Below are 18,315 nucleotides of genomic sequence, written 5' to 3' on the forward strand. Positions count from 1 at the left end.
GTGTGTGTATTAGCACATGCAAGGCAGGTGCCTGTAGAGCCTGGAGGAGGTGAGACATCCCCAAGAGCTGTAGCTGGAGGCAGTTGTTAGTTGTTCAGCATGGATTCTGGGAGCCACGCTCCATTCCTCTAGAAAAGTAACAAGCCACTTAACGGCTAAGCCATCTATGCCAGCTCCATTTTTATTTTTCTGCTCTAATGATAGTAAAATTAACACATTATAGACCTATTTTAGGCTTTAGTCCAGTCATGGAGACTGATTCCTCAGCAAGGTTTTTGGACTTTGAGATGAAACTCTTAATTTTTGTCTGATCCCTTTATTCTTCGCTCTTTCCCCTTTCCATTTTTTTGAAGAAACTTCTAAATAACTGCTGGAGTCCAACTGAGCCGTCTTTCATGCTTCCCATTACTTCGTCCTTAGATTAAATTCAGCAGCATGTATTTTTATTGTCAAAATAGCTCTCTGAAATAACATTACTTTCTTGTTGGTTCTTAAAAGAACCTCTTTCAACCACTTTTCCATTAACGGGCTTCCTTGACGATAGGTAGACAAAGAGCCGCTGCTTCAAACTTCCAGCAGCCACGAATTGTAACCAGAACATATCTACATTGTGCATTCCGCTCTGAAGTCTTCTTGTCTGTGTGAGGCGAGGTCCTTAAGGTCTGTTAATGCAACTTTCTCCTTCTTATCCAGAAGCAGATGTCAAATGCACTTTTATTTTTTTTCCAGTTCCTTTCTTAAGCACAGTCTTTTGTTCCCGTGTAAACGCTGCTTTATGCGGTTGCTTTTGCCTAGAATATTCTCCTCCGCTACCTTTGCATTTGGGAGTGTGTGTGAAGTGTCAATTTTTGTCCCTGAAGTCCCAACAAGAAAAACTGCACCTTTCTTTGGATCGTTCTAGGCATCTTGCTGACAGAGGTCCACCTTTGCCCTTCCTTCCTTTCTCTAGATTGACATCCTCTGGTTTATTTCTGCACCACTAGCTGTAATGTATCGCGTTTAGTTCATTTGTTCACTTAATTCTTATTCTCTCCCATTAACAACTAGCTTTGTGACCACTGTATCCTCCTTGGTTGATTTTGCATCACTAAAGCCAGGCTCTACATGGGTTTCAGAGGAGGAAAAACTATAAATAGTTATTAAAATTGTCTTTCGAGACAGCTGCTGAATCCTGCTTCCAAATCTCTTACAGAGAACGATTTGAAACTCAGAGGCATCTGTGACTTATGTGAGCTGCTAGAAACTGGTGTGTCAAAATCAAGCGGGTTTTGAAATTCTATTCAAATGTATGAGGGCATCACGCATGAGTGAGACAAAATGATGTAGTAGATGCTTTGGCTTGTCTCTCCTAAAAAACTCAGCTATGTAATAGAGACATTATGCAGACTTTTGTATAATAGGTCAGCTTCATTATAGAGGCTGTTTTTAATTAGCTCGCCTGCTACAAAATACTATGAATTGTGGCTAAGTGGATTTTTATATAAATTTCAAATCCAAATTCGTAGAACTTTGAAGTAAAATTTCGGATGTGTATCACAGACGATTGAGTTAGCAGCTTGAACACCTTAATGATGTGTTCAATTGTACTGTCGTAGCTGAAACCAAGGTAACAGGGGACACCTGCATGGTAGCTATTAGGAGACTCTAAACCCGGCCAATAGACAGACAATGTAACGCGAGGTAAGGCAGTTTCACTATGGATGCTTCTTCAAGGAGAAGGACGAATGAACCAGATAGCAGGCTTGGATCACCAATTAATTGAACTATTCTTCAAATAGACAACAGTATCATGCATTTAATAAAAGCATTTCAGGAGTAATTCTATGAGGCCAGTTCATTTCCAAACAGATATTGGGAAAAAAATCCAAGTTACTTTGATATCTGCACTTTCATTAATTTTATTATCTTGCTTTTTGAGTGCTATAGCTCTAAACAGATGCCTCGGTGTAGTTAATTTTGTTACAAAAAGACATAGTTTTTTTCAAACAAAGGAGAGAATAGTTGATCAAATTTAGAGAAAATAATGTAACCAGACAGCGGCAAAGCATTTGCTCAGCCTTCAGGCACACCTGGGTTTGATCATCTGTACTGCAGCAAAGACAGCACTGGAATCAGTTTCAGAATTCTCCCTGGAAGACTGTTGCTGGAAGCCTAAATAAAGCATGGAAATTTCTGTGCAGGCTGATGGCATATGCCAATAAATAGTATTGCCTGCATTTTATAATGAAACCAATGTAGTTGCTTTTGTTAGATGTCAGTCTGTACCTCTTTAAGAAATGTGTAATACAGGGGACCGAGCGATGGCTCACTGGTTCTCAGAGGTCTTGCAGAGGACCTGTGTTTGGTTCCCAGGGCTCACTAGTGTTCACAACCATCTGCAGCTCCAGTCCTTGTGATTTTGATGCACTCTTCTGGACTCTGTAGGCACTGTACACACATGGCATACATGCCTATACACAGGCAAAACTCTTATACACATTAAATTAAAGATTAAAAAGAAATATGTGATATTATGAGTGAACAAAAGCAAATATCTTAGAATCAAAGGTTTTCTTTTTTTTGCCATGTTAGTAAATAAAAAAAGGCAGACACAGATTTTCTTTAAAATGAATTTTTTTGTCCATGCTAAGCATGGTAACATGTGTTTAATCTTCATATTTAGGAGACTGAGGCCAGCCTGGGCTACTTGATGAGACCCCATTGCTTAAAAATCTCCAGTAATTCAAAAACAATATTTAAGTAAAAGTATGTGGCCAACTATTATTTGTGGATGCTTGTCCATATAAAAACATTACTAGGTTTAAAAAACAACCATGTGGAAGCAATTCAATTCTCTGACAAATTATTTTATGTGACTGTTTTTTTTAAAGTAGCATTGATCATTTATAATATAGAGAAAAGTTATGAGACAATAAACCCACACAAGATGCATTACACACAGCTGAGTGCAGCTTAAATTTCTTGACTTGCCCTGTCAGTAAAGCTGAAGCACTCTACAGTCTTAAGAAAATTAAACAAATAACCACGGTGAAAGCAAATCTGCTTGTAGATGCTTGTATAATGTGGCCTGTTTCTGTAACCATTAAAAATACTTCTTGTCCTCATTAATAACTCTATTAATAACCAATTACTTTTTCTTTGACAGTAAGTTTAGGTCCTTCAAGACGTTCATCGAATTACTCTCTTCCTTTGTTTCTTTTTTTCAATTATTAAAATATCATACTTAAAAAACAAAAAAAAAAAAAGAATTTAAAACATGGCTGGTGAGATGGCTTAGCTGATAAAGATCTTTCTAGTGATAGTCTGAGCTTGAGCCCCAGAATCAACACAGTGTAAAGAAAATTCACTCTGACATCTTGTCCTGTGACCATGAAAAGTACACATACATACAAAAACCAACAATTATCCTTTTAAGCTAAAAAAAAAATTAAAACTTAAATGCATGTTACATAGTAGCAAAGCTTACATCTGAACACAGAAAGTAATTCAATTTATGGAGTCAATCTCTGTTATTTATTGGCAATTCTTTAAATAATAGTTATAAAGCCAGAGGCAGATCTCCAAGTCTAAGGACACTCTGGGCTACATAATGAGACCCTGTCTCAGAAAAAAAATAAACATCTAGTTTCCCAAAGAGAAAGAAAATGATTGTTGCATAATGAGTATGTTTTATATACTACAAAAAAATCTAAGAACCATAAATATAAAATGACTCAATTCTAATTGTTACAGATAGCTTCTACAGACTTACTTCAGTAAGTATTCACATACCATGTTCCAGTCCAGTATACAATTTTGTTTCCTCTAAGGACACCATACTTGGTACTCTGTTTAAAAACAAGAGAGCTTCATTTATTAATAATATCAAAACAAAAGGTCAAAGGAAAAAAAAACCTCATTGTTACAATGTTTAAATTAAAACAAAGGTAATGCATTTATAATAGATTTCTATTCTCCAGTACTTTAATTCTTTACATTTCTGAAGGTTAATGCTGCTGTTTCATTAAGAAGCATAGTAACTTAGCAACTAACTTAAAGAAAATGTTCCTTTAGTTCCTTTTTTCAAGGGGAAAAAAATCATCTCTCAATGAACATATATTGTTAACTGAATATTCATTCAAGTGGAAAAGCTTATATTCACTGATAAGAATTTATTCATCTTCAAAGAAAATTCAGCTTCATAATTATATAATTATAATTTAAAGTTTGTCAACTTTTATTGCTGAAGCACCTAATAGCACACATGGTTCTCTATAAGAGATAAGAGCTATAAGCAACAGCTCTTTCTCTTTAAACCAGCGAAATGGACCTTTCTTAACAAAGTAGTCAAATGACATTTCTAAATTGTTACATAGAACACTAAATCTCAAAGATCAGTCACAAGCTAGGCATGGTGGCTCATGCCTGTAACCCCAGTACTCTGGAGGCTGAGGCATGAAGATTAGGGTGAATTCAAGGCCAGGATAGGGCTACATAGCAAGCTTTAGGCCAACCTGAATTAGAAAAGTAAAACTGTCTTAAAAACCCCAAAAATCTGCCCAAACAAAATACAACAGTACGGTCAGACCAAGCTAGTTAAATTCAACAAATGGCTGAGCATTACCTATAGATTTACAAGAATACATCTTATGGGAGACTATGAATTTATACATCTGAATATATATACACACACATATACACATGCATATATATATGTGTGTATGTACGTATGTATATCTTCAATGGGAGTCTATCTCAATTTTCAAAATTTCAAACTACAAGACCTGGCCCAATGGCTATTCTAGTAAAGAGAAGACACCTCCTAAGAGGTGGAACATGAATACAAAGGCAAAGGAACCAGTGAACAAACCCAACCCAGAGCTACTTTATAATAAACAGAAACTGCAGTTATTACCTAGCACTAATGAGCTTACAACACATATAATGGGGAAGGAAACACCACTTTTATTTAACACATCCCCAAGGGTACCCCACAAAGCAGCTAAATTTAAAGCATTATTTCCGTCATAATGTCTGACTTAATAAATCCTGACATAGCAAATGACGTCAGAGGACTGAAGCTCCAGTTTCTCAGCTATGCTGCTCACCATAATTCAGTGCCTAAGACAGCAAATCTCAGGACCAAACCTACAGAGTATGAACAAGAAATGTTTTTTTCCACTAATGTACTTTAAAATTCATTAATATTTTATAGCATAAAATGCTAATTTGCTTTTCTGAGATTTTCTCAAAGTTTGCTTTCTTGCTATAGAGTTTCAATCTGCGGCAAAGCTTACAAATTTCAGCATCTTGTTAACTTCTTATGAGCAGAAATAAATATGTATCCAAAACGCAAAGTCAGTAAAGAATAAGAACTCTTAACAATAAATTTCAAGTCTCTACTGAAATTAGCCCTCAGTACTAAATAGAAAAGTACAATGAAAAGGGAAAGGAGCTATCATCACCTTCTTGGTAGAGCACAGGGAAGGGTTTGTCATAGCTGATATAAGAGAACAGAAATCTCTTCCCTGCTGATACAAATCTACGAGTTGTCTAAAGCAAAAATACAGCTTTACTCATTACTCAACTCATGCTCACTACCACATAATACTAAGTGCATTAGTCAGTCACACTGCCTTAATAAGATTAAAAATAACTTCCATAGTAATTGATTTCCTAGAATTTTTACTGCATCAAAATACCAAAGGGATGCAGAGACAGCACCATCAATAACGTACCTGCTGCATAAGCACCAGGCTATGAGTTCAGACTCCAGCACCTGTGGTGGCACAGTGCTGAGAAGAAGGATAAAACTGAACCTCTGGGGCTCACTGGCCAGCCATTCTAGACAAAGCAGCAAGCCCAGGCACAGAGAGAAACCATGTCTTAAAAAGTAAGATGGAGAACAACAGGGAAAGACATGCAATAACAACCAATGGTTTCCAAGTATGTACGCCTATACACAGACACATACAATGCATATACCGCACACATGAAGGATTTTACTTGATAGTCTGGAGTGTTTCATTATATGCATTTTTAGCTCTTCTAACATCACCCATTTGAAAACAAGTATCATTAGAAAAGCTAAAGCTAACTTCTTAAATCTGTGTGTCAATTCTGAAGTGCTTTCTTTTTTATCATTTATCATTGTTTGGTAGTCTGCTAGCTAATATCAAATAGTGAAAAAGAAAACCTACCTTGTATAAAATTTTAAAATATTAAACTACAAAATGATCTATTCTTTTTCTATTTTGAAACAAAAATTAATGTACAACTTTCACGTTATTCAGATATATGGTACTTAATTAAATTTAAACATTTTGTTACCCAGAATTCTTTTTTACATTCACTTATCTAAGAATCAACTTAAATTTTATCTTTCTGCCTATCACAAATTAAACTCTAATTGGTTTGACACATTTTACAGTAAATGTGTCTTAACAAGTATATATATAGTCATATGTGGTAGTATATGCCTATATACTCAGGAAGCTGAGGTAGGAGGATCTTCCCAAATTTGAGGCCAGCCTGGGCTAAGTAAACAAAACAAATAAACAAAAGCAATAGCAGCAAAATCTATAATTTAAGTTCCATACATTATTTGTCTTAATGAAACGCAATTCTGAAAAATAACTCCAACAAAACATACTGTAAGCAGTCATACGTATGTAATAATAATGAAGTAAAACCATCGCCACTGTTCCTAGACCAGGCCACCCAACTGTAGCAAAACATCTTAGAATCTGGAGGCACTGTCACATTATCTGTACCATTAGATGGTATGCTTTTAGGTAGCACTAGAACAATAACAATAATCACTGGTGGAAAACAGAGGATGCTAGAAACGGGAAGAAATGACAAAAACGTAAAAGCAAAATATACAGTACAAGTTCAGGTATGTACAAAGACTAGATCAATTGTCATGAAATAGGAATAAACAATATTATATACAATCTTCTAGTGTGTATGTAAAAGAACACCTTGCCTTCCCAAGAACCTCACCCTCTCCTGAAATCAAGCCACTGGCAGGCTTTCCCCACTTAGCACTTAGCACAAGTGTTTCACAAGAGACAGTTGGCCATTTCTGTGTACCCAGCTATCTGCATCAATAACAGCTGAAAATAACAAAACTGAAAAGCTCCTCTATTTATGCTACCATGTGACCAGAGGGCTGCTAAGAGAAACTTTTCACATTGGAGATTTAAAAGTAACTGTGAGAATAGATTTTCATGTCCGACACACAATGAAAACAATCAGAAGGCGAAATAAGGAGAAAACAGGGTTACTCACCGTGGAGTAGTAACTGTTTCCTGTTCTGTGTGCAGCTTCCCCAGCAGTGCTGGGTAGTTTCCTGGAGGTGCCAAGAGAGGTTAGCTAGCCCTGCCCCTCATTGTATACACAACACATCCTTTCACACATCAATGAAATGGTCTCAAGCTTAGACGGTAAGAATTTTCTTGAGTGGATAGTTAGTAAAAGTTGAGATCTCAAAGAATGATTTGACTATGATGTAACAGATCAGAGGAAAGGGGAACGAAGTAAAGAAGTATTCTGAGATGAAAATGGTGACTCCTCTACCTTGAGTAACCCTGTTTTTAGATGTTAGTTTCTGCATCCTCTAATAGCTGATTAGACCTAAAAGATCTTAACAAAAAGTGGACTAAAAAGGAGAAAACTGAAGATTTCAGGAGTAAAGGCAAATGTCCAAGGTTCCTATGTGGCAATGGAAAGACATATTCCAATTTTTACTCCACAGGTAGAGCTGTATGCATTAACTACTGCAGAAGTAGAGCCTCTCTTAAAGTCCCAGGAACAAAGCAGAGAGATTCCATTCTAAGATTCGTTCAGCAATGCATGGCAATGAGCAGAACTGCTAAAATTCACAGTTTTAAATTGTATTAAAGTGACAAGTTTTTAGCCTTAATTACCTCCGAGGACCTTTTATCGTATCTATATTTTGCCATGTGAAGGTTTATGGTGATTACAGGTATTTAGTGACCTACATTGATCCATCATTTACTTTTATTCTTTAGATTTAGCTTTTTGTATTTGTCTGTTATTTATTGAATAGCATAAGAAATAGTTTTGTGTTTAGTAACCATTTCCCCAATAGTGAAGTTAAGATCATCACATAAACTCCATTAGAAGTCAAGTAAGTTTATGGCTTTCCATCACAGTTTTCCAGAGGTATTTGTCCTATATTGCTAACAAATACAGAGAGCAAACCTGGTACTGAGTAATCTGACTCTGAGTGTAACCGAATATGAAACGTTTTATATAAGCAAGACTTGGATGAAAAGTTTAAGTACAAATTAAAAAACAATGCTTGAATTGCTAATAATTGCCAAATTTGATCTGGTGTTTTGTACAAGTAAACTTAGTAAAGCTAACAAGAGGTATTACAGACACCTGAGGCATTGCATTACTCCACTCTCTCCCTACAGACTAAGACTACCTCAGTTATTCTCTCCTGGCTTGGGTCTGCTGACAATCCCTGATAATCCTGGTCACTCCACACCCAGTGTGTCACTGTGTCACAGGATGTAGCCACTGACTTAACTTTTTTTTTTCCCCACTCAATTTAGATTTGGAAATTTAACTCTTTTAATATAAATATATAAGAGAACAAATATTTTAGAAATTTCAAAGGCTATTTTATTAGTTTTGTATTCATCCACCTTCTGTAATGAAAGTGAAAATGGTGCACACAGGAAAAAAACCATGAAGTTGTTCTTCCCGTTTTTGGATAAAGACAATACAAGTTATCACTGGAAGATCCTGTTAAGAACTACTTCAAAGCCAACAGAAAGTGTATTTAAGGAAAAAAAAAAAATCCCACTAGGTAGGTAAGAGAACTAGCTGCTTTCCAGGAGGACCTGGGCTTGAATCCCAGGACCTACATAAACGACGCTCAAGGCTGTCTGTAACTCCAGTTCCATGAAGATCTGATGCCCACACATATAAAATAAGAAAATAAAGTAAAAAATTTAAGTTTCTGCTTGGCAATTTAAATCAAAGAGATGGTTGCTTGCTTCTAACTCTACATAACGCAGTTATTAGTCTGTGCAGATACTGAACCCGTGTTTTAAGATGTAAATTGCTCAATGATTTTAAAATACATTTATATTCAATGTGTTTCTTATGATTTCATATTTTCCGTTAAATTTTTACTCTAAAAGTGAAGGTTTCTGCCTCCACCTACCCCCATTTTTCTTTTTCTGAGACAAAGTCTCACTATGGCCAGCCTCAAATTTTCCAACCTCCTACCTCAGCTTCCAGAGTGCTACAATTAAAGGTATGAGCCGCCATATCTGGCTAAATCTGAAAAATCTGAAGCATAAAACTTTTCAGTCTAACATATTTCTGGTGGAAACCCCATGAATAGAACTCAGTGTCAATTTTAGAACTTAAATAGTGGTGTTATTGTATTATATATTTATTAATATATGCATATTATCAGATAAAGCATATCATTATATAAAAATCAAAATGGCATTCTAATAAATAAGCATAGGAATTTTTCTTGAGGGGAGAAAGGGTCAAACAAAATCTTGCTATGTGCCCAGGCTGACCTCAAACTTGCAATTCTCCTACTTCAGCCTCTCCGATATATATATATATATATGTGATTACATATGTGAGCCACTGAATCCGGGTTATAAGGAACCTTTGTCATGATGAAAGTTTACTTCAAAAGAGAAAACTTAGGCTTGGTGGCTCGCACCTGCAATCCCAATACTCTGGAGGCTTAAGATAGAAGCATTGACGTGAGTTTCAGGCTTAGCCAGAGCTACAAAAGATGACCTCAATCTCAAACAAAAACAAGCAACCAACCAACCAAACAAAAAAATCTCAGGAAGAAAGATGAAGACATGCCTCAATTCATTCCGACAGTATACATGGCAGAGCTACAGGCCGAGATGAACTGCAAGGCAAACACATGAGTCTCCTCAACTGCCCACTTACTACTGCATCCCAACCACCGTAAGACACATTTGAGCTCTTAAGACAAACTACTGCATTAAATGTCACAAGTCTCCCTATTAACACTTTTTGTAGAGCTCTACTGACACCCAATTTGCTAAGCATGAAATAGCATTGTGTGTGCTATACAGGGATGTTTTTACAATATGGTACAGGATTAAGATCATTAAAGAGAAAAGGCTCAAAGGGCTCTCATTTTAAAATATATTTGAAAATCGACCTTTCTTAACAAAAATATTGGCAAAATTATTCTTGTATAAACTATAAACTATATGGGTGAAAATCTAATTTTTTAAAAGACTTAGCAAGATCTTAAACAAATTTAAAACAGATTTTCTGACCTAAAATGACACTACTACTTTTAAACTTAACACTTTAAAGTTCAGTGATAAATGTTTTTAGGGTAAAATAAGAGGCAATTATGTTTTGGAAAGTATAACTCCAAATGACTATACAAAATATGGTCATGTCCTGTTTAAACTATTCTTACCTCAATCTTTTATGATTGAATTGAAAAAAAAATCAGCAAATAATTTCTTCTATCCCTAATTTTTAAGGGCAGCTATCTACTCCTGTGTGGTCTTCATTAGCTTTCTCAGCAATGAGACAGATGCTGGGGATTCAGAACACCGAGTTAATATCCGGCTGCTGACCCATTTGTGCCAAGCTCATGCATGGTATCATGTCATGGCATCTCCATTTTGTGTTGCCCAGGTGGCAGTGCCAGCATCGGATTAAACATTCTAAAAGATGGACTGAAGAGCAATACTAACACTCATCTGCAGGATCCTAAGTCAATGCTGACCACTGGCAAAATAGGGTTTGTTTTATTTGTTTGCTTGCTTTTTAAAAATTAAAGTATGAATCCTAAATTACCTCCCAGCTATTACTTTTAAATGTATTAACATCTGAAGATACTCTATTTTGCTACCATATGAAGATCTGTATAAAGCCTTTAAGAATTTCATAGACCTAAATTATTATACCTTAGGTGTTTTTGCCCTAAGAGCTACAAATATAGAAGATCAAACAATTCAGAAACAACATTAAGAATAGCCCATGAAGTAGGTAAACTTAAAATATGTCAAATGGCAAAAGAGCAAAACAGGTAGGTTTGTTCTTTACTTACAAGTTAGTAACTGGCTCTCCTTTCAACGGAGGTAGGAGGTTCCCTGAGCCAATCAAGCAGCTGTGTACTATAGTCAGACTCTGTAGAATATCATCTCTATTCAACACAAAACACATTATCTTATTTTAGAAGATTCCTAAGACATTTTTAACAAGACTTCTAGAAAATCTAGAATCTAGGGAGAAGAATAAAACTTTATCTAATGGTCATGAGCAGAAAAGTACTGGCTTATCACTGAGTAACACAACATAAATATATTTATTGCTGATATTAGGCCTTCTTAAACAGGTTTTAAATAATTAGTAACATGTACTGACTAACTGCACTCTGAGAAGCAAATTTTAATTTAATTAATTAAATACAAAAATAACTACCACTAATAAGAAACAATACCAAGAATGTCTATCTTACTTCATTTCAAACATGGAATTGGGGGGAGGGAAAGTAGGAGGAGAGAGGAGGAGGAGGAGGAGGAGGAGGAGGAGGAGGAGGAGGAGGAGGAGGAGGAGGAGGAGGAGGAGGAGGAGGAGGAGGAGGAGGAGGAGGAGGAAAAAAAGAAAAATCTAGCTGCACACACATTTGCTTCCAAAAAGAAGTTTAGCAGACTTGAAACACACTAAATCTCTTGTTATTATTTTAGGAATCTTCAAAACAACTGTAAAATATAAAAGTCTAATGGATTCAATAATAACTATTTCTTATTAAATTCCTATGGAAAAGAAAGAAAATCTCAGTTAAGTAAACTCAATGTCAACAATGAGAGCTACTTAATAAGTTTAATGTTCAGTAGACAGATAAAGGTCTTTCCTTTGAAAGGGGTATACCTTACCTACACTTTCCAAAATAAGCAAGTAAAATCGCTAAGTAGAAGTGTTTCTGCCAAAAACTGGGAGGGTTAAGATGGGAATTAGTTTTAGTATTTAACATGGGTAGGTGGGCTTAGTGCGGTGGGTGCATATGTTTACTCCCAGCTCTTAGGAGGCAGAGATAGGCGAATCTCTTGAGTTCCAGCATAGTCTACATGGTGAGAATCTGTCTCAAAAAAAAAACAAAAACCAAAAATGTTTTGATGGGACTAAGATGATCAACCCAGTGACTATCTAGCATGATGTCCTGGGTTTGATCCCAAGCACTGTATAACCTGGGAATGGTGGAACATGATTATAATCCCAGCACATGGGAAGTAGAGGCAGGAAGACCAGATGTTCAGGGTCATCTTTGACCAGCCTTGACTATAAGAAACCCTGTCTCCAAAAAAAAAAAAAAAAAAAAAAAAAAAAAAAAACCAAAAAAAAAAAAAAAACAAAAACAAACCTTATACAACCAAAAAAACAAGAACCTGTTTCAACATTGATGAATTTACACAATGTTCAATGTTTTTCTCAATAATGTATATTTTCAAAACAAACATTGAATATGTTATGAATCATAGAGCTAGGTTCAGTTCCCAGCATCCACATTGTGGCTCAGGATATCCAAAGTCTTGTGATGTCTGTGGCTACCAGGCATATACATGCAAGCAAAACACTCATACACATAAAATAAAATAAAATAAATCTTTAAAAAAAGATTTAAAAAAAAGTAAACATATACATCAGATATGGATGTTGAGGCAGGTATTAAAGTTTGAAAGATACTACTAAAGAAAACTAACCTAGACATTTCAAGTTCTCCATCCCCACAACACTGGAGTTTGATGAGCTCAGGCTGAAGAAAGGAGTCTAACAAATAGAAGGCGAAAGAAACTTCCTCTGAAGAAGGAACATGCCACTGGATCCCCAGATTCCATAAATCTCCAGGCTTACCCCAGTCCTAGGAAAGAGAAGCTTTTCACTAAGTTGTAAAGTTGGAGAGACACATGTATACACAACATTTATAAATTTAAAATCAGACCTAGAAATAATATGTTGATACAAGCAAAAAAGACCCATGACAATATCATTACTCCTTTATTATTATTATACCCCTGAAAAATGTCTCCCTAAAAGCCACTTAATATGCATTTCTTGCAGAAAAGAAAGGACGTTCATACGAAGGTAGCTAGTTTAGGCCTGAGATAATGTATAACTAATGAGGTGAGATATGGCCCAGCCATGGCAGAAAAGCAGAAAACCATTCAAGTATGTTGGCACACAGCAGCTATACATCACAGCACAGGAGAGGCTGGCACAGGACGATTACAACATCAAGTCCAGCCCAGGCCATGTAGCAGGAAAAGAGGGTAGAGTTTTAGCTTCATGACATGTTAAAATGAATGAGTCTAATAATCCCAATAACAAGGTTTTTTTGTTCTGTATTTGTTTGTTTGTATGCATGTATGTATTATGTAGCATCCTGCCTACATGTATCCCTGCACACCAGAACAGAGCACCAGATATTATTATAGATGGTTGGGAGCCACCATAAGTTGCTGGGAATTGAACTCAAGACCTCGGAAAGAGCAGCCGCCAGTGCTCTTAACCTTTGAGCCAATTCTCTAGCCCTCTAATAAGTTAGAAGCAATGTACTTTAATAAAAAGAACTGGGACACTGAATTCTCTCCCAGGCCACAGCAGTTTGATTTCATACCTATGTGGTGACTCACAACTCTGCAACTCCAGGTCCAGGGGATCTGATGTTCTCTCTTTTATCATTTGGGGGCAGTAGACACATATATGGCTCACAGACACGAACAAACAAAATACCCACACTCAATAAATAAATAAAACTTCCTGAAAAGATGTGACATTTTTATACACAGCAGGAAGAAACAATACCTCTGAATTATTTTTAAAAAAGAAACCAATATATTTATTCTTTAATCCAAAATGATTGAAAATGCTTGCCTTGATAGGGAAGTATTCAGAAGGAGGCTTGTTAAAGCCACCCGGCACACTGCAGTATTCTGTGGGGTAGATTAGTGTGGTAGAACGAAGAAGATGATGCAAAAGATTGCAAGACAGTGTGTAGCCCTGCTTACAGGTGAGGTGTAGGGTTCGCTGGAGAATCTTCACAAGTTGCTCCTTATACAGAAGCAACTTCTTCCCATCTACACGAGTAATCTGAAAAGACAGAAAAAATACTTGAAGGCAGCCAGGCAGTGGTGGTTCCAGGACAGCCAGGGCTATGCAGAGAAACCCTTTCTCAAAAAAGAAATAAAAACTCAAGAACAAATTTGGCTTTACATCTAGAACCAATAATCAATTCAAGGTTCAGTATTTGACATTACAGTGCTTAAAAAAACATTATTTCTGTAAATGACTTTGAATCATTTCAAAAATGTCATTTTAACTATACCTTAATTATTAACTTTTTAAAATCAAAACACCTATGTTTTTACATGCCAAAGTATCATCTTTTTCAAAAGAATCCATATACCTTTAAAGAAAACAAAATACGTTTTTAACTTTCTAAACTAACTCATAAATAAAATGCAAGCTTGACTGGTAAAGCTCTTCTAAGAGTTAGGCATGTTGGTACAGATCTTCAACTCCAGCACTCTAGAGGCAGAGCCAGGCAGATCTTTGTAAGTCTGAGGCCAGCCTGGGTTATATAGTGACAAACCCGAGTCCCCCCAAAAAACAAACCGTGAGCTGGGCATGGTGGCTCACGACTTTAATCCCAGCACTCAGGGGGCAGAGGCAGGTGGGTTTCTGTGAGTTTAAGGCCAGTCTGGTCTACAAACTGAGTTCCGGGACAGCCAGGGCTGTTATTTAGAGAAACCGTGTCTTGAAAAACAAGACAAACACACAAACAAAAATCCAAAATATAACATAAATAAAAATTCCAAATCTTTGATAATATCCTAAGTAATAGGTTATTCCTTTTTTGTTTTGTTTTATTATTCTTGGAAAACTTTATTACAGTTTAAACAACAAAGCAACAGATGGGAGAGTAAGGCCATCCTTCACAGCTATCTGGGGCAAACCCCACACAAGAGACATAATTTAGGCAAAAGACGTTCACTAGTCTATATTTTAGTTATCTCTCAATTTGAGATCATGGGAATCAGTCACACAGGTAAGAAACAGGTCTGCATGAAGTCCCACCAGAAAGTAGCAGAAGGCCTACTCCTGAAGATCGAGAGCAGGCGGCTCACATTAAAAACACCTGCAAGGGGGCTGCGCTCCCACCGCCTTAACCTTTACTGGGACTGTGGTATCACAATCGAGATGGATGTTCAGTCAAGTCAAGCCCGAAAGGTAAGAATCGTGTATTTCTTTAGAGGAAACATAAAAACATGACTAATTGGATCTTCTCTTAAATTTACAATTAAAAAGTCTATTTTTGAAGACATTAAAAAATAGACACAGCAGCACTATCTAACACCTGAAAAGATTGCACTCAGAGCGTGCCCATTAAGAACTGCAACTGCAAAGTCTGTTTCAGCCCACAGAGGCGATTTCTGCGTAATGAGCTGTTTACTTGGGCTTGCCCTCTATCAACAGCACACACCTGGTCAACTATTAAACCTCTACTGTAGGGCTCTTCTTCCACTTTATTTCCCTTTAACTAAAATGCACCTCAACATGACTAGACAATTCAAAGAGGCTGTAATGGCCTTCGATGATTTTCTTCTTTATTTGTTTATTTTAATGAAATAATTGTTTTTATTTTATTTTTTAAATTTTTGTTTTCTCTTTTGCTGTTTTTTTATTTTATTTTGTTTTTATTAAAAATTTCCGCCTCCTCCCCCTCCCTTTTCCCTCCCCCCACTCCTCACACCCTACTCCCCTTCCCCTCCCTCTCCAGTCCAAAGAGCAGTCAGGGTTCCCTGCCCTGTGGAAAGTCCAAGGTCCTCCCCGCGCCATCCAGGTCTAGTAAGGTGAGCATCCAAACAGGCTAGGCTCCCACAAAGCCAGAACATGAAGTAGGATCAAAACCCAGTGCCATTGTCCTTGGCTTCTCAGCAGCCCTCATTGTCCACCATATTCAGAGAGTCTGGTTTTATCCCATGCTTTTTCAGTCCCAGTCCAGCTGGCCTTGGTGAGCTCCCATTAGATCAGCCCCACTGTCTCAGTGGGTGGGTGCCCCCCTTGCGGTCTTGACTTCCTTGCTCATGGGACACTGTCACTAAGACAAACTGACTGGAAGATCTTTACCAACCCCGCAACAGACAAAGGTCTGATGTCCAAAATATATAAAGAACTCAAGAAACTAGACTTTAAAATGCTAATTAACCCAATTCTTCTTTTTTTTTTTAAAAAAAAAAAAAATTTAAAGTTGGAGAGCACTATATAGCCCAGGCTGGCCTTGAACTCGTCAGCCTTCCAAGTGTTGGGATTTGAATGCATCACCAAGTCCAGCTCAATAATCTTCTTCTACTGTAGTTGATTGTGGGAACTGCAGCCCCCAGTTGATATCCCTGCCCCCATTTGAGGTGCTTATCTGCAAGGAAAACATAATAAATTCCCTCTGCTCCTGGAGCGGGGAAGGAAGGAATTTTAAGTGCGTGGTGACCAGTCCTTGATCCCTGCCAGGGTCAGGTTACAGTCCCTTCGCAGCCCCCTCCTCATTTGGTGCCATGGTATAAAACCAGCCCAGCAGACAATAAAGAGAAGCTGTTCCACCTCAAGCTCGTGCTCTGTGTATTCATTCAACCTGGACACCCTCCGCCGAGACTCTTGGTTCCAGCCCGCGCTGGCGCGGCAGTTGATCTAGTTCTCGGTGATGGCTAATGCCCAATTTGGCCTTAGTCTTTGATTTTAGATTCACAATAGAATACTGCATCACATACACTCCATCTTGATCAGTGAGTAATCTACTTACATCTCATAACAAGTTACCAATAGAAAATGTGCAATATTGTTGCAAAAAAATATACAGTATAGAGAAGTTTCTACATTCCCACATAGGCTTTAAAATGAGGTAATGAAAACTTGACTGGTTAACCCTTTCTACCACTTGGGACGTCTCAGGAAAAAACAATGCTAAAACACCTTTCCTCAGATCTTTTCATGTCATGTTGCCTTTGAATAATTCTGAGGGCCTTTTCTATGCTGAAATATAATTTAAGAAATCCTTCAGCTTTGTTGGGTAGTCTGTCATCATTCCAGCTGCTCTCAAATCAAACGTTCTTTTGTACTCATGCAAACATATACTTGGATGCCCCGGGCAGTGAGGTAGTCGAATAGAGCTTTCCACATAATAAAGTACCAGAAAGCCAGATAAGAAACTTCCAACCTTTGGACATAGTATGTGGCTCTTTCAGCTTCAGTATGATAGAAGGCATTGGAATTTCAAAAAACTGTTCTCGAATGGGCACAAAGGGCAAGAGGCCAGTAAAGAAAAGGCCAAGGATGAGCAGAACACACTGTAGGCTTAAGAGTGTAGGAATATCTGAGTTCTCTTTGTAGCACTTTTCTACAATTGCAGAGCTGGCACTGCCCCACAGTTAGGGGCTCTCTCTTATACTGCTTCACCAATTCTGAGGCCTTCTTAATGGGCACACTGTTGTTGACTTTGATATCGATGTTAAAGGGGGTCTCAGGAAACCTCAAACACCTCCTTCAGCAATGGAATGCAGTTAGCTTTTCCTTCACACTTGCATACTCTCTGAAATGGTAAGGTGGGAGCTCACAGTATTTGAGACATTTACACTGATCCCAGTTGACCTCTTCAGATTTGCATCATGAGACACTACAACTTGTACATCTTTTGTGATATGGCAGTCCAGTCAATATATCAGTTCCATTGTGTTCTCCAGCACCTCCGTGGTGAGAGATGTGCCTACTGAGGAATCACTGTTTCTTTCTCTGGTGCAACAACGTTCAGTATTTAAGCACAGGAACGACATGACCAAATACCCTCCTCCCAGGGTAGAGAAAAGGCAAAAAGCCGCGGTAGATGTCATCCTCGGTCACCACCTTCTGGGCCTCTGAACCCCACTGCGCTGTGGCGGTAGCAAAGGCTGTGGTAGCAGCAGCTGCTCAAGGTTTGCTCGCCCCCAGTGGGTGCCCTCGGCACAGCTGGTTATTCATTTTTTAACAGAAAACTGGACTGGGAACATTTCTATCTTTCTAAAACTGTACTGAGAATTTCAGAGCCTGGGCCTGCCGGTGCATGCCTACAATTTCAGCACTCAGGAGCCCAAGAAGGAAAAATTACCATGAATTCCAGGCTGGTGTAAAAATTTAAAAAGACCTAGTCTCATCAAATTAACAGTAACAACAATAGTAAATGCCCAAATATCTGACTTTTTATATGTTTTAACATTAATCCAACAACAACAAAAACTGAAC

General features: G+C 37.5%; 1 protein-coding gene and 1 pseudogene across 1 annotated transcript in view; both read right to left on the reverse strand.

Annotated features, from left to right (window-relative positions):
- The window catches only part of Psme4 (proteasome activator subunit 4), a 123,203-nt gene that overhangs the window by 46,093 nt on the left and 58,795 nt on the right, over positions 1-18,315 (reverse strand). The window contains exons 18-21 of the mRNA XM_050123880.1: positions 13,921-14,136; positions 12,750-12,907; positions 11,096-11,191; positions 3,772-3,827 (exon numbers count right to left, since the gene is read on the reverse strand). Coding sequence (XP_049979837.1) covers positions 3,772-3,827; positions 11,096-11,191; positions 12,750-12,907; positions 13,921-14,136 — 526 coding nt within the window. The remainder of the gene's footprint in view (positions 1-3,771; positions 3,828-11,095; positions 11,192-12,749; positions 12,908-13,920; positions 14,137-18,315) is intronic.
- On the reverse strand, positions 16,309-18,292 carry LOC126489554 (lysophospholipase D GDPD1-like; annotated as a pseudogene).

The sequence above is a fragment of the Alexandromys fortis genome, unplaced genomic scaffold (genome assembly GCF_014885135.2).
Source record: "Alexandromys fortis isolate MF-2015 unplaced genomic scaffold, M_Fortis_MF-2015_v1.1 scaffold_210, whole genome shotgun sequence".
NCBI lineage: Eukaryota > Metazoa > Chordata > Mammalia > Rodentia > Cricetidae > Alexandromys > Alexandromys fortis.